The sequence below is a fragment of the Macrobrachium nipponense genome, chromosome 13 (assembly GCF_015104395.2).
Source record: "Macrobrachium nipponense isolate FS-2020 chromosome 13, ASM1510439v2, whole genome shotgun sequence".
Taxonomy (NCBI): Eukaryota; Metazoa; Arthropoda; class Malacostraca; order Decapoda; family Palaemonidae; genus Macrobrachium; species Macrobrachium nipponense.
The window spans coordinates 55,479,927-55,495,495 of record NC_087206.1 but is presented as its reverse complement, the minus strand read 5'-3'; the positions used below and the strand labels follow the sequence as shown (position 1 = coordinate 55,495,495).

General features: G+C 35.0%; 1 protein-coding gene across 1 annotated transcript in view; it reads right to left on the bottom strand.

Annotated features, from left to right (window-relative positions):
- Positions 1 to 1,526: 1,526 nt before the first annotated feature.
- LOC135225792 (F-actin-capping protein subunit alpha-like) overlaps positions 1,527 to 15,569 on the bottom strand; it is a 179,566-nt gene continuing 165,523 nt past the window's right edge. The window contains exon 6 of the mRNA XM_064265272.1: positions 1,527 to 3,583. Within this exon, the coding sequence (XP_064121342.1) occupies positions 3,380 to 3,583 (204 nt within the window). The 3' untranslated portion in view covers positions 1,527 to 3,379. The remainder of the gene's footprint in view (positions 3,584 to 15,569) is intronic.

The window sequence follows — 15,569 nt, the reverse complement described above, 5'->3', positions numbered from 1 at the left end:
ATGAAAAGGAATACTTAAGTTTGATCAATGAAGGATCAAACACAAAATGTTGGGCAGTCATGAAGGACATCTGGACTTGAAGGTGGCCAGAAACAGTGGAGTTCAAACTGACAGGTAGGTGGGGCTTCCCCCGCGTTTTGGTGGTTTGCTGCTTTGTCAATAAGTTTGAATGGATGTTCCAGCTCCTGTTTATAGGCAATTCAAGGTGAAGGATGAAGGTTTGTATTTCTATAGGAACAAAAAATTTTGTATTAAAAGGGGAAGAAAGAGACCCAATGACAATATGTTGGCTCAGCAGCGAGGTGCAAGGTTTTCAGGTCTTTGATGTTTATCACCATTAAAGCACTATGATACTACTCCTTAGCTGCCATCCTCTAAGGTCCTTAAAGATGTAACAGAAGAATCTAATGAGCAATTCTGGTACTTCCTGTGTATCTGACCAAATTGATCAAAAGCCACAAAAATATTAAGCTAAAAATTGTAACACAACAGTCAGTTTCAGAACACAATAAGATCATCTGCACAGGATGGCTGCTGAATAGAAAGTACCGAGTTACCAATAGGGAAGTGGGCAGTACCCTGCCATTCGCCTGAATTAACCACCTTCACTAACTGTTTCAGCTCATATGAGGAATACTCATTTACAAAAAGCAAGGGTTTGTATCTTCATAGGAATAGAATAAATTAAATTATTATAAATATGTATATGAGAACAAGGTAAAGAGATTGAAAGACTTGTCTGTACATTCTTCTGCTTTAGAAAGCCCTCATAAAAAATTACATGGTAGAGAGCATTAACATACCCCTACCTAGTTTCTTAACATATACTAAACCTATTTCAAGTGCTGTTCTAACATAACAGTTATTATATTTGCAATCAGCACTTTATAGTATAGACAAGCTTAATTTTGAATAATCCCTGTTAATGTATTGTAAATGACAAGGTACTTAAAATATTTTAAGTTTTGTTTTCTGTGACATTTCCATACAATGATGCTTACTACCAGAACAAAAGACATTTTAAAAAAGGTGAAAGGGGTGAAATCACAATAGAAATGGTTGAAAATTTATGTAGTGATAATTACTGCAGGTGCTAATATATCTTACACCTTCAGTATTCCATGTGTAAGACAATAGCAATTCATACTTTATCTTATCAAAGAATGTGAACGAAGCTTACAGACTTATCATTCCACTTGAAATTGAAACCTCAAGCCATGAACAAATTACACTTCACAATAATCACATGGAAAAGGTAATGCCATGCTTATTAATACTACCAGGTCAAGCTAAAAATGTTTTGATTCTAGCTTTAACAGTTACACAAGTGCACACTACCTAAATCCACACCATAAGAACAAGAGTAAATTGCATAACAGGATGGTATCAACCTGGCCATAAATTAAGAAAGAAATGAAGACAAAAAACAAAAATTAAAAGCTACACTACAAGATTGTAAAGCTCACATTAACTTAAAACTAAACACAACATTACAGAACACAGAAGGATAAAACAAAAATCCAGCAAACATTAAAATGGATTTATATCTTAAAACAAAATTTTCTTACTTTTTTATAATAAAGAAAATCAACAAAAGACATTTTGGTAATTTTTTCCATTGCAATAAGGCTAATTAGAGAAAGTAACACCAAAAAATATAAAACAGACCAACAGGAAATATAATGCATGAAATAATAAATACAGGGATTCAACCAAAGGAAATGAAGTCCTTAATCCAATGTGTTAAGGTGCATAGTGTTCTCATCAATATTCTCCAGTCTAAACATTCTGTATACAGATCAGCTTACAAGACAAGTGATAGCTCTTTTCATTTAAAAGTTTAAAGGATTATTCAGATGATTTTTAATACTTAAATTTTATTTTTTGATGAAGACTTAAAGCCTTTCAAACAGTGATATATAAACCTACCCTTTTTGGCCATAAAAATACTTTCCACAACAAAATTCATTAGATTACAATATATAAAAAGAAAATCAAGTAATGAAAAGCATTAGCACATTTCTTTCAACTTAGTATATACAGCTATGGAACATCACAAACTAGAAAACAAAACTGATCTGTAGGTTGGTTCTATAACAAGCTCATAAATAAATGGGCTCTTAGAACCTTCTAATGTGCATTAGGACACGTGAAAATGTACACCCCTAGCCGGGGCTGATGTTTCTGTAATTTTTATAAAATCCATACCAAACTTTTACATAGATGATGGCATTGTTCTCATAGCAAAGATATGCAGTATTTTTCATAAAGCTATATTTGGTGTGTTTAATTTTCCAATTTCCAACCTTTCTAAACAAGCTCTGCAGACACATTCCAGGTACATGCCTCTTAATGACATGATTGAGTCAGGAATAATCTGCAATGCACTTGGTATGATTTGCATCATTTAAAAAATCATCTAATAAGTAAAGTGTAACTGAATAGATAAATATGTACTATATAATTAACACCACCAAGCCGTCAGCAAGCAGGCCATCTCTAGGAACAAACATGTAGTTCCCCACTAAACTTTCACACAGCAAGGCATCAGGAATAGACACAGCAGCAATGAAGGGTAACGACTTCAAGCCCTCCAGTTACCAAGCAGTCTAATTAAATTGCCTTCCTCAAAGGGGAAGGGCATACCGGTATGTATTTGGCTCATTCCATAAATAGTTTGTGGGTATTGTAAGAAAGCCTGCTGCCCACAAGGCTTGATGCTTGGATACACTATCAAAAAACGGCCCATAAAACCAACCACAAATGGATTATTGTGCTATCCTAATAAAATCCTAAAACTTGGTGACTTGAGCATGAAATAACCTTGGATGCATAAAAACAAAATCACAAAAAAGAAATAATAGTAAAGATGTGCTCCTTAAATGGTTGTACTTAAGGACCCCAGCTACAAGGAAACCCAAAATCAATGCCAATATTCCATCGATGGCAAAGGCAAGGCGTCTTCGATAGCCTACCCAATTGTAACAAGGAGGAGAGATGTGTTTAACCTTCATTAACAGTGCGCTTTTATAACATTGGCATGATATTCACTCCAGAGAAGCCCAAATAAGCAATGTTTCCTCTGTAAGGAATGAAAGGAAATCACTGAATTTGCTGGAAACTGTAAATCACAGAACCTATTTTTTTTTTTATATATTTTGACACAGAAGGTTAAATAAACAAATCTGTGATAATAAACTTCACACAGTAATAATGTAATATTTATCTAGAACAAAATAATTTAACTCTGCAGTATCAACAATTGACAATAATAAAATGGGAATTATGTATGCCAAATGCACTGTCCAGACTTGCTCCCAAGACAAACCATGAAGAGCAAGCCTATTTTTAAAAATGTTTCTTAGTCCCATATTAATTATTATTGTTTTTTCAGTTCCTTTCCGACAGTATAGGTAACTATCTTGTTCCAGTCTATCTTAGTACGTGTAACTGGCAGCTGGCGACGCAAGGCCTTGAATGTTGTGTCCGACATAGTTTGATAATTTTCACTTATGGCTGTCTGATATTCACTTTCTGCACTTTCCATAAATTCCACAAGCTCACGGGCCGTTTCCTCTTCACCCTAAAATGAAATTACATATATAAGTTAACTAATGAAAACAAGAATTAATACTTTAGTATACCTGAAAAAATAACATGGAACTTCTCATTTACAAAAATTCAAAATTGTGAAATAATCAAATCAAAATTTTTTAATTAATGTAATTTTTAAATCATATCACCACAATACAGTGCTGTAGTCTAATTACTTCACATGCTACTGAATAAAATATCACAAAAAAATACAGCCATGTACACTGAAGAGGAGTCGGCTCTTTTAAAAGTACCACTGAAATCTCAAAAAATTAAAGTTAGGACATCATATGAAATTCGATGATGCGGAGTCAAATTGCAGTAGTTATACAGGAAGGTTCAAGAAACCATGAGATATAAAAATGTGTGGGATGATAATTTTGATGTCCATATCAACTGAATCAATCATGAGCCCAAACCATTTATAACAGTTTATATGCCTATGATAAGGTTTATTTTGAAATTCAACATAAAAACATGATCAAAATACAACAGTTGTAACAATACAAAACCATACTGAAATGTAATAAATATAACAATGGTACAGTATGACTTTGTATTAAAAGTTAACTGTTATTTTTTTAAAGAATCAGGTTCATAATGAATTTCCCCTTAGGCAGCTCAGGAAAAATATAAACGTGATAACATGAAATCATGTTGATTAGCAGTCAATAAACTTATCTTAAGAAACTTAATATTGTACTAACCTTAAAAATATTGCTTATTTTGTTACAAAGGTGAGTTTTCAAGTTGCTCAGTTGTATTTACTCTTACATCTTTAATCAAAAGTTAGCACTTTTGTCTGAGTATATAATTGGGAGTTGGAATATACAGTGGACCCCCGGTATTCGCGTTCTCCAGATTCGCGGACTCACACATTCGCGGATTTCTCTGGGGGAACGCTTCCCCCCATTATTCGTGGAAAATTCGCGCATTCATGGTATTTTTCTACGATAAATATCCACAAATTCCCGTTTTTTTTTTGATGAATTTCATCATAAAATGGACTTTTTGTGATAAAACTATTAAAAAAACCAAGTATGAAAATTTTTAGTGGGTTTTTCTTGAGTTTTAACTAACAAAATAGGCTGTTTTTAGCATTTTCATAGGGGTTCCAAACATTCGCGGGTTCTAACTATGCACGGGGGGGGTCTGGTAAGCATCCCCCGCAAATACGGGGGGACCACTGTATATATAGTTTCTAAATATGGCATAGGATCCTCTTACTGGTGAGGTAAATGGAAGAGGGGTGCTAGAGGGTTCATAAGTGTGTCAAGTAGTGAGTGAAAGTGGAAAATTAGGGTAGGATCATGAAACGTTGGTACCATAACAGGATGGGGAGGGTGATAAATGTTCCTTGTGTACAAGACACATGTACTAGGTATAAGGGGGAAAGGGAACCACAGAGGTAGGTATGAGTTTAAAATTTTATTACTGTGTTTCACAGACAGAAGAGGTATATTTAGTATCGAGTGGAAAAGAAAAAGTGGATTAATAAAATGAGTTAATGATTAGCTTACAATAGTCATGGAAAAAATGGTTAATATAATTTAATATCAATTCCAAGGACTGGAATGTGAGACATGTGGAAGGTGCCATGGAATGATATACAGAAAAGATGAGACATACTAAGTTGATACCTATTAGGCATTGCCACTGGAAGAGCTACTGTGTTGTACAAAAGGTTAGAAACAAAGGTAGGTGAAAAAGATATATTCAGAATATGAAACTTAAAGAAAAGGCAAAGACAAGATCTCAGCCTGGTGTTTTCAAAGATAGAGAAAAATGTTGCTTAAGGATGATGACAAAGATAGATTACTAGAAAATCTTTTAAACACAGAAAATGAAAGAAGGGATTTTGGGGGAGGTGGGATCTAGTTGCATGCATAACACCTGGTGATTGTCGCACAGACTGAAGAAGAATTGCAAAAATGTGAAGGAGAGTAGCAGGAAGCTCTTGAATGTGGTTGGGGGCTTACCAAGGTAAATGTGGATAAAACTGATGTTATGGTGTCCAGCAAGCATGGAGGTGATGGGATATATAAACAAAATAGAAGAGGGCTAGACTTAAAACAATTTTAAATACTACTTGGGATCTAATCTAAGCCAGGAGAGAGGGTGTGAAGCAGAAATTGAAAAACAGAGGTAGGTGGCAATAGTGTGTGACAAAGAATGCTAATTAAAATGAAAATAAAGATGTACTGCAGTAGCAGTGTATAATTCAAAACATGGGCATTAAGAAGGAAGCAGGAACACAAGCTGGAATAAACAGAAATGAGAATGCCGAGGTGGATTATGAAGGTCTTGCAGCACAAGAGGTTGGTGGGCAAAAAACAGAATTGCACTTCCACTGGGAGGAGACTAACTAAATTCTAAGAATTCTTCAAAATAAACCATGTACGTACCTACTAATTGTACACTTGCCAAAAAAAAAGTATACACTTGCCCCAAAAAAAAGTAAAGTTTTTTATGTCGAACACATATTTGATTAATATCATCACACCTGGCAACTCTAGAAAGGGGAAGGAACTTCAGTCATGATGATGGTTACTCACTAGACTTACTACATCTTTAAACCATAAAGATTCTATACAAGTCCTATAATCACTGATACCTGAACAAGTAACAAACTACATTATTTGTTCAAGTTGTTTTGGTATTAGCTAATTATGAAGATAGTAAATTTAGGAGATGAAAGTCACTCATAATATTCTGCAGATTCTGAAAAAAGTTAAATATGTAGTTGACTTAGGGTTAGGCTAATTTGGAAATGTAGGCTAAATGTGTTAAATAAAGTACACCATCTTAAAGCAAATTATACAGTATGAAGTTATAACATGTTAAACTGAAAATATATGACTAATAAAATTATAAAAAGTGGTGTCAGAAATTAGCCAAGTATAGTAGGCTAAGTTGCAACTAGGTCTGGCAGTGGCCTAGTCCCCAAGTTTAAAAGGTTGCACTGTAGTAAGAATTTTGGCCTGGTCCCAAAGTTCCCAGATTTAAGAGATTGCACTAAAATAAGAATTTTTTCAAAGAACAGAACACCATGAGGCATAAGTAAAACCTGTTCTTTTAACTCCTTCCCTGATTATCCTGAGTACAGTGACCCTCCCTTTTTTATGCGTTCCACACTTCGACGTTTCATCTTGTTGCGGATTTTGTGGAACACATTATTCACTTGGCCACGGGCAAAATTTCACGAATTTGCAAATTTTTTCATAGAGCAATATTCACCAATTACTGTATTTTCATTTTATTTTGATGACTACGTAAATATATTTTTATGATAAGAAGTGATTAACCAATTTTCAAAAGTTAACATTAATGTAGACAGCAAAAATCTATAAAATGTTTAATACAAATTAAATAAATCTGTAATGCAAATCTTAAGCTCATTCTGGGATGAGCTTAACCAGTTTATGATTCTCTCTCTCTAAACATTGCAAAGTATCTATAAAATGTTTACAATAATACATATTAAATAAACTTTTAATACAAATCATAAACTTAAGCTCACTCTGGGGTGCCGATAGGTGGACCCCAAAATGAGCTTAACCCTTAAACGCCTATTGGACGTATTTTACATCGAGATAAATTGTCTGTCGGGTGCCGATTGGACGTATTTTACGTCAACATAGAAAAGTTTTTTTAAAAAATTTGTGGAAAAATACTTATAGGCCTGCCAGCCGAAAACTTTTGAATCACGCGCCTTGGGGGATGCTGGGAGTTAACGGATCAAGGTGTTGTTTTGTTTACAATCGTTACGCAGGCTCGCAAGCACGAATTTCTTTCTTATCGCACTAAAAAGTATCAGTGACACATCTCAGAAATTATTTAGTCACTTTGACATAACTTTTGCACCATTTTAAATTAGCCGTTACATGGAGTATTACAGTGATCCCCCCCGTATTCCCGGGGGATGCGTACCAGACCCCCCCGTGAATAGTTAGAATCCGCGAATGTTTGGAACCCCTATGAAAATGCTAAAACAGCCTATTTTGTTAGTTAAAACTCAAGAAAAACCCACTAAAGATTTTCATACTTGGTTTTTTTAATAGTTTTATCACAAAAAGTGCATTTTATGATGAAATTCATCAAAAAAACCAGGAATTTGTGGATATTTATCATAGAAAAATACCGCGAATGAGCGAATTTTCCGCGAATAATGCAGGGAAACGTTCCCCAGAGAAATCCGCAAATGTGAGAGTCCGCGAATCTGGAGAACGCGAATACTGGGGGTCCACTGTATATATGAAAATCTGCACAATTTCATGTAGAATACAACAAAAAACTACTCATGATTGTAGCTTTTATCAGTTTTGAAATATTTTCATATAAACAACGATAAGTGCCAAAATTTCAACCTTTGGTCAACTTTGACTCTACCAAAATGGTCGAAAAACGCAATTATCATCTAAAAATCTTATATTTTAGTAATATTCAATCATTTAACTTCATTTTGCAATAAATTGGAAGTCTCTAGCACAACATTTTGATTTATGGTGAATTTATGAAAAAAACTTTTTCCTTACGTCTGCGTGGTAACTCTTCCGAAAAAATCATACGTGCGATTGTCGTAATGTTTGCACCATTTTAAATTAGCCGTTGCGTAAAGTTTTATATATGGAAATGTGCGCAATTTCATGCACAATACAACTAAAAAACAACACATGGTTGTAGCTTTTATCAGCTTTGAAATATTTTCATATAAATAATGATAAGTGCCAAATTTCAACCTTCGGTCAACTTTAACTCTACCGAAATGGTCGAAAAACGCAATTGTAAGCTAAAACTCTTATATTCTAGTAATATTCAATCATTTACCTTCATTTTGCAACAAATTGGAATAATTGGAAGTCTCTAGCCCAATATTTCGATTTATGGTGAATTTATGAAAAAAATAACATTTTCCTTAAGTCCGTGTGGTAACTTCCGAAAAAATCATATGTGCAATTGTCGTAATGTGTGCACCATTTTAAATTAGCCGTTACATAGTTTTATATGTGAAAATGTGCGCAATTTCATGTAGAATACAACAATATATAACTGAAGGTTGTAGCTTTTCTCATTTTCGAAATATTTGCACATAAATCACGATAAATAGAAAAAAAACCACGTTCGGTCAACTTTGACTCTACCGAAATGGTCGAAAAACGCAATTGTAAGCTAAAACTCTTACAGTCTAGTAATATTCAGTCATTTATCTCCATTTTGAAACAAATCTGAAGTCTCTGGTACAACATTGAGATTTATGGTGAATCTAAAAAAAAAACTTTCCTTCCCTCAGCGCGCCGATTCTCCACCGCAAATCTCCGAAATGCGTACGTCGCATTCTCGGAATATTTGCTCTATTTCATATTAGGCGTTTCATAGAGCTTTATATATGAAAATGTGCGCAATTTCATGTAGAATACAAAAAAATAATAATTGAAGGTTGTAGCTTTTCTCGTTTACAAAATATTTGCATATAAAAAAATATATTTAAAAATTCGACATTCGGTCAACTTTAACCCTTCCAAAATGGTCGAAAACTGTAATTGTAAGCTAAAAATCTTACAGTATAGTAATATTCAATCATTTATCTTCATTTTGAAACAAATTGGAAGTCTCTAGAACAATATTTAGATTTATGGTGAATTTTTGAAAAAAACATTTTTTTACGTCCGCACGTTACAAATTCATGCATCATTTTGTGATAATATTTTCTCTGTGTTGCTTTGATCGTGTTATAAACCAAAATGATCGCAATTTAGTGTACTATACAACGAAAAAAATTAACTCATTAGCTTCAACCATTTTGCTCACAGCGTGATTTGAATACAATTATATATGAAATTTTGTTTTCGCGCTATCATATATCGCATTATTTATATATGATAATGATATTTTTTTCATTTTTGATGGTTGCATACTAAACTTCAGGCAATGACGAAAAAAGGAGCCAAAAATGAACTATTAATCTTGAACACTAGGCCCGCTGTGATTTTTTGAAAAAAATATTTTTTCCGCTTCGGCGCTCACTCCGAGACCCCCTCGGCATACGGGAGATGATTTTTATTATACCCCTTAGGCGTTTAAGGGTTAAGTTTATGATGTCTCCCTCTCTCTCTAACTTAAGGGTAACATAAGATGTATTTGAAATTATATTGCTATATTGTAGTCTTTTTGGATGATAGAGCATACTGTACCGTATCTGAAATATTCACTGATTTTAATTTTATTTTCCAGTCTGCTTTTACAGAAATGCAAAAATCACAATTTTTGAAAGTAAATTTTATTTTTCCTAACTATACAAACCTAGGTCCTTTACAATAGGAATTACTTAAGGCGAAGCCTGGACGCAGCCGTTAAATCTTCCAACAAGGTGGTACAGTAGTTAACTACTATAGTCCAGTTGTCGGTTGTCACCCGACAGGGAGAGAGCGCTCCAATTTGCTTTTGGCTCAGGTAACTGATTGAGGGGTGGCTTGAGGTGGGCAGTAGGTGGTAAGGACCTAGGTTTGTATAGTTAGGGGAAATACAATTTACTTCCAAAAACTGTGATTTGTTCCCACACGGTATACAAACCGTCGGTCCTTTACAATAGTACAGCTTCTTTTTTAGGTACTCCTTCACTACTGGCACATAATAGTTGGTTAACCATCCTCAAATATCTATTGTATCACCCACGCCTTCTTGCTGGATTTCCAGATGATATATAGCTGACCCTTCCAAAAGCCCTTCAGTGCTCTTTGATTCTCTCAGATATACCAACATACACTTCAGCCGCATTACCATCAAGATGAAAAGTCTCTCTCTCCTAGCTGACTTTGCAGCCAGATGCCCTCATTCCCTCCTTAGCAATGTATGTTCGGGTAGGCATCTATTTCCAGAACAAACCTGTCTCATCTACATTAAACACCTGTTCAGCACAGTAAACCCCCCTCCCTGGTTACCTTAGTCAACCCACTAAGAAATTCACTCACTGCTTTCTCATCACCACCAGCAACTTAGGCTTCCACCTTAATAAGGTGGTTTGAATTTGCAAGGGCCTTAAACTGCATAAACCAACCTTTGCTAGCCCCAAACTCTTCCCTGTCACTCCCTTCCCTCTTTTCTCTTTTCACCGTTCCAAACAATCTTTTAGCCTTCTCCTGAATCAACATTAAGCTAACTGGGATGTGCTGTTGATGCTGATCTTCCAGCTAAAGCACAAATAATTGTTCCTTCTCAATAATGAGAAGGAAAAGATCCTTGCACAAGTTCAAGTATACACTTTTTAATTTTGTATTCATCGCCACAGTTGTACGATGAACTCGAGGACACGCGACTGATGTTAAAATGTGTCTCACCCTATCCAGATAGTTCTATTATGTCAACTTTCACTTCCAAGGAGTTTGCTTTTCTTTTCTTCATAGCACTGTCATCAGAAGTGTGCCTTATGCTTGGTAGCCATAATGCAATTAAGAAAAAAGTTCCCCAAAAAAGCAAAAAAAATGAGAGAAAAATATAATTCAAGATGGCAAACAGAGAGTGAGTGACCAACAGTCTTCCCAGTACTTGCCGCAAGACAATGTTACTTGTCCATTCCGAGTACAAACAAGTTCTTGCATGGTTTGAATTTACAGTAGAGACCCGGACCTCGATTTTATTAGAACTCGAAATAATCAGATTTCAACGGAAAGTGGTTCAGTCAGTCACCACTAATAGGTGTTGTTCCCATGCTCATTTGGCGAGGAAAACAGTAAGAACCACAACTGAACTGAAGATTATTGAAAATCATAATGTAAGAGGCATTTTGTGACAACCTTAAAATGCTGTGAGATTTTTAATAATAGGCTAACTGTTGAAGTGTTGATAGATGTATCAATAGTTGGCTACAGTCACAACTATCGACAAACTATCGACACTGTAAACAAAACATTTGTAACCTAATAATGGTAAAATCCTTAGGTTATTCAAGTGAATCACTAGTGATATAACTTTGGATACTGTAAACAAAACAACTAATTACAGCAATCACCGTGGATAATTACCATAATTAGACGTTAGGATGAGTGAGTTCTGACTTTGTTACAAGAGTAGGATCTCTATCTGTAATCTAAAAACCGAAAAGGTCTATAAGCCTAAACATAAATATTTTCTGGAGAAAATGATAATTTGAAAAAGTTAAACGTATTTTACCGAATATAAGCATTGTCTTTGTATGCATTTGCACTCGATATTGCTTGCATTCTCAAAATTTTGGCTGATTGAGCTAATATCTTCATTGCCATTACACTTGGCTGGTGGAAGATATGTAATTCAAATACTTTCTTGTAAATTAACAAAGTTGGGTTTAAAAGCAGCACAATACTGGATACAGATTTTGATCTGCGAACAACCACCAAGAAGAGGAAAGCCCTTCTATTTGACAGGAACTTTTGCATATTCTGTTCTATCAAAACTCGGTAAGTTGTTTGCAGCTTGTAAGGAAAGTTAAGATGACAGTGACAAACAAATTTTACAAAATTCTGCAGATATTTCCACAGGTAGAGTTCCAATTTTGTACCATAAGAGCTGTCGGTTATCATACTGCAGCCCATAATCATATCAAAAGACATTCAAGGAATCTAAAGCTAGTAGTATAGAATGCCCAAATGTTGGTAATACAGAATCGCATGTTTTGGATGATGGTTCTTCAGCTTCACCACTAACCAGGTCATCTACTTAAACTTTTGATTTGAAAAAAAAGTGCTTTGTGTATGGTGAACATTGTAATCCTATACACAGGTCAACCTGGTCTATGGTGGAGGTAGCTATTACTAACCAACATGGTTCTTTCAATATGTATACCAAAATGTTGCTTGCGGCAGAAAGGCGACAAGACCAGGTAATGCTCAAAAGACTTCATGGTATTGCCAATGGTGATCTGGTTGCAGTGGAATCATGGTACCATTGACAGAATGGTTGCTACACACACACTACATTAGTGATATACATATAACGTTAAAGCAACACAGCTCTGACAGTAGTAATACTAAGAGCCCATACCAGAAAATTGTCAGGAGACTACTTAATAAAATCAAACCTACCATTCTGCACGAAAAACAAATATTTATGTTGAAAACTCTAATGCCACGATTTCAAGCACTTGCACTGGAAGATGGGGTTGAGAATATAAAAAAATATAAATAAACTAATTTGAAGAGGCACCTCATACAGGAATGTTCAGAAATTGTATTAATACTACAGCCTGGAATGTGAGATCTGGTTTGTGATGCTATATCACTTGAAAATGCCCGGAAAAAGATCGGCACGTTTGTCTCTCTTAATAATGAGCCCTTAGATGAACAACTGATGAAGCAAAAGCTGCATTTCATGAAGCTTGTTTGTGGCCAAGTTGACAAATGGCAAGCTCAACAATGTCTGGCTTGACTATACACTAGAGACAACAAAAAACAAAACACTTAGGGTAATGGAGGAATAGTTGATTAAACGCTGAAAGGAAATTCACTTCATTGATGGTTCATCGCATGTCCTGCAACTCCAGCCTACACTAATTTCACTAAGATGCAGCAAAATTCATGTAAGGCACATGGAAAGCAGCATAAAGCAGAGCGCATGTCTATATCTGAAGTAAAGAGATGGATAGAGATGTCAAAAAAATTAACACAAAGTTTGGATGAACATTCAAGGACTCCTTTTAGTCTGCTGGATATGCCTGAACACTTAATAAATTTTTCTACTGGATATGTAGCACTATCCACAACTGAGGATAGCGTTCTTGGAGCATTAGGAAAAGAATCCACCATGTTAACAACATTCATCCATGAAAGCTGAAAGGCTTGTATTTACTGAAGACAGACAAGCACAAAAGTGTTTCTATGATCCACTAGCGAGATCAATGTGAAAACAATATCTGATATGAACAGATCAGTGAAAGTCCATAACAAAAACCTACCCCTTAATTGGAAAGTTATATAACTCCTTCACCGGAGAACTCATGTACCTCAGATTACTGGCAATGAATACATTGAAGAAAGTCCCAATCCATAGGATTCTTTCTTTTGAGAACTCCTCAGTGCTGATAATGGTTCGCCCCATCACGCGTTCAATCACTGTTTATGCACAAACTTGAGTCACTTTACCCCGAGGACAATTTAAACTAAATGGATCAGATACCAAGTGCCACAGAAACAGTTACATTCAACAATATGGCATCTAATTTGACAGACATGATGAGGACAGCATAAAGAATATCACTACACAGAAAATAGTTGGCCATAAGTGTCAGAAATACCATATGCAACTAAATTTGCAAGTTCCACAGATGTGGACAGTATTTCCCAGTAATAGGGAAAACAAGTTGAATCTTGCATAGTAATCGACAGCCCAGAAATGGATGATCCCGTATTGGTTCTACATCATCGAGACAGCATAAGCGCAGGCAAATGGTTCTTTCTGATAGGGCATACTGAAAAACATACAACACTCGCCTACCTTCTGTTTTATGAGAAACTTTCTCCTGATCAAATCGACATTATTCTACCAGTATACTGCATTATAGGCTGGGACACAGTGAGCTGCTTCCATGGCTTGGGAAAGGCAAAAGCATTCAAAAGTATGATAAAAAAAAGCTGGATTTCATCAGTCTCTTAAAAGCCTTGGAACAACCTAACTTTTAAGCAGAGCTGATAAGCATGCTTGCACCTATTTTGTTAAGCACTGTATGGAATATCAGGTTGTGATTCTCTGAATATGTTACGCTGTGAGAAAGCTGCAACAAAAATTGTCCCTAGGAAACTTCCCACAGAGGACAGCTTCCACCAATATCAGCTCCATACCATTTACCAGCTCATGATGTGGCGACAAGCTTCCAATACAAACCTACAGATGCCTGATCCAGTCTTGCTAGAATATTACTGTAATATGTTAAATTTGCTTTGTCCTGTAATGATGTCTTAGTCACCAACAGCACCCGAGTTATTCATTTGATTTGCTAATGCAAAGAAAACTTGCAATACGCACCAACAGCACATCTCATGAACAATCAACCGTCTAGTTCTGCATTATTACATGAAGCTAACCCCCAGGTAATGAATCTGAGTCTGGCAACACCAGCATAAATCCTCTTACATTATGTACCTGCCTTTCCTTCTGATGAGAGCAATTCAGATTTAGAAGACAGATTCTTTTTTTAAATAGTAATTTTCATAAACAATGTACCATTTGTTAAACAGGTCTAGTTTTATCAGCTCTGAAAATGGATCCTTTATATAATCATGCGTGTTAAGAATTACTTTTTTTATATATATTTCCAATAAAATTAGCTCGTTATTTCTGTTCTTCATCAAAGGCTTTTGGATTTCAAAGGAAATGATACCATTTATAACTTCACATGTACAGTCAGCTGGATTCAATTGAATTCACATTATTTTATGCTCCCCCGCTGTTAATATGATTTTCCGTGAAAATTGTTAAAATTCTGAACTTTGCCAATAAGCATAATTTTTTTATCATTGTAGTAGTATATAAAATTATAATGATACAATATGAAAATCTAAATTTTATGGGGAAACCATTATTAGTTTTAAAAAAAAGCACACACATTTGCTGTCTATTTATATTGATAATGAAAATTTTATTCTCTGAATATGTACTTGACAATTTATTATTGTGTGTCTTCTAATGAACAGTTTGGGCTATGTATTCCAAATTTATGCACATTTTACATACCATAAGATGGCTGAATATTTCCCCTTTCTAATTGTATAAGTAATGTAAATATATCATAATTCTATTAGAAGTTACAGTTGAACCCGTATTCACGTTCTCCAGATTCGCCGATTTTTCTGTGGAACCCCTTTTAAAAACTATTCGTGGGAGGACTCAGCTATTCACGGGTTTATCTGTGGAATGTACCTATAAAAATGCTCGCAGGTCCCCAACTATTCGTGGATGAGAATTTTTTCATAAAGAAATATTCTGTATTTTTGTATTTTTTTACTGTA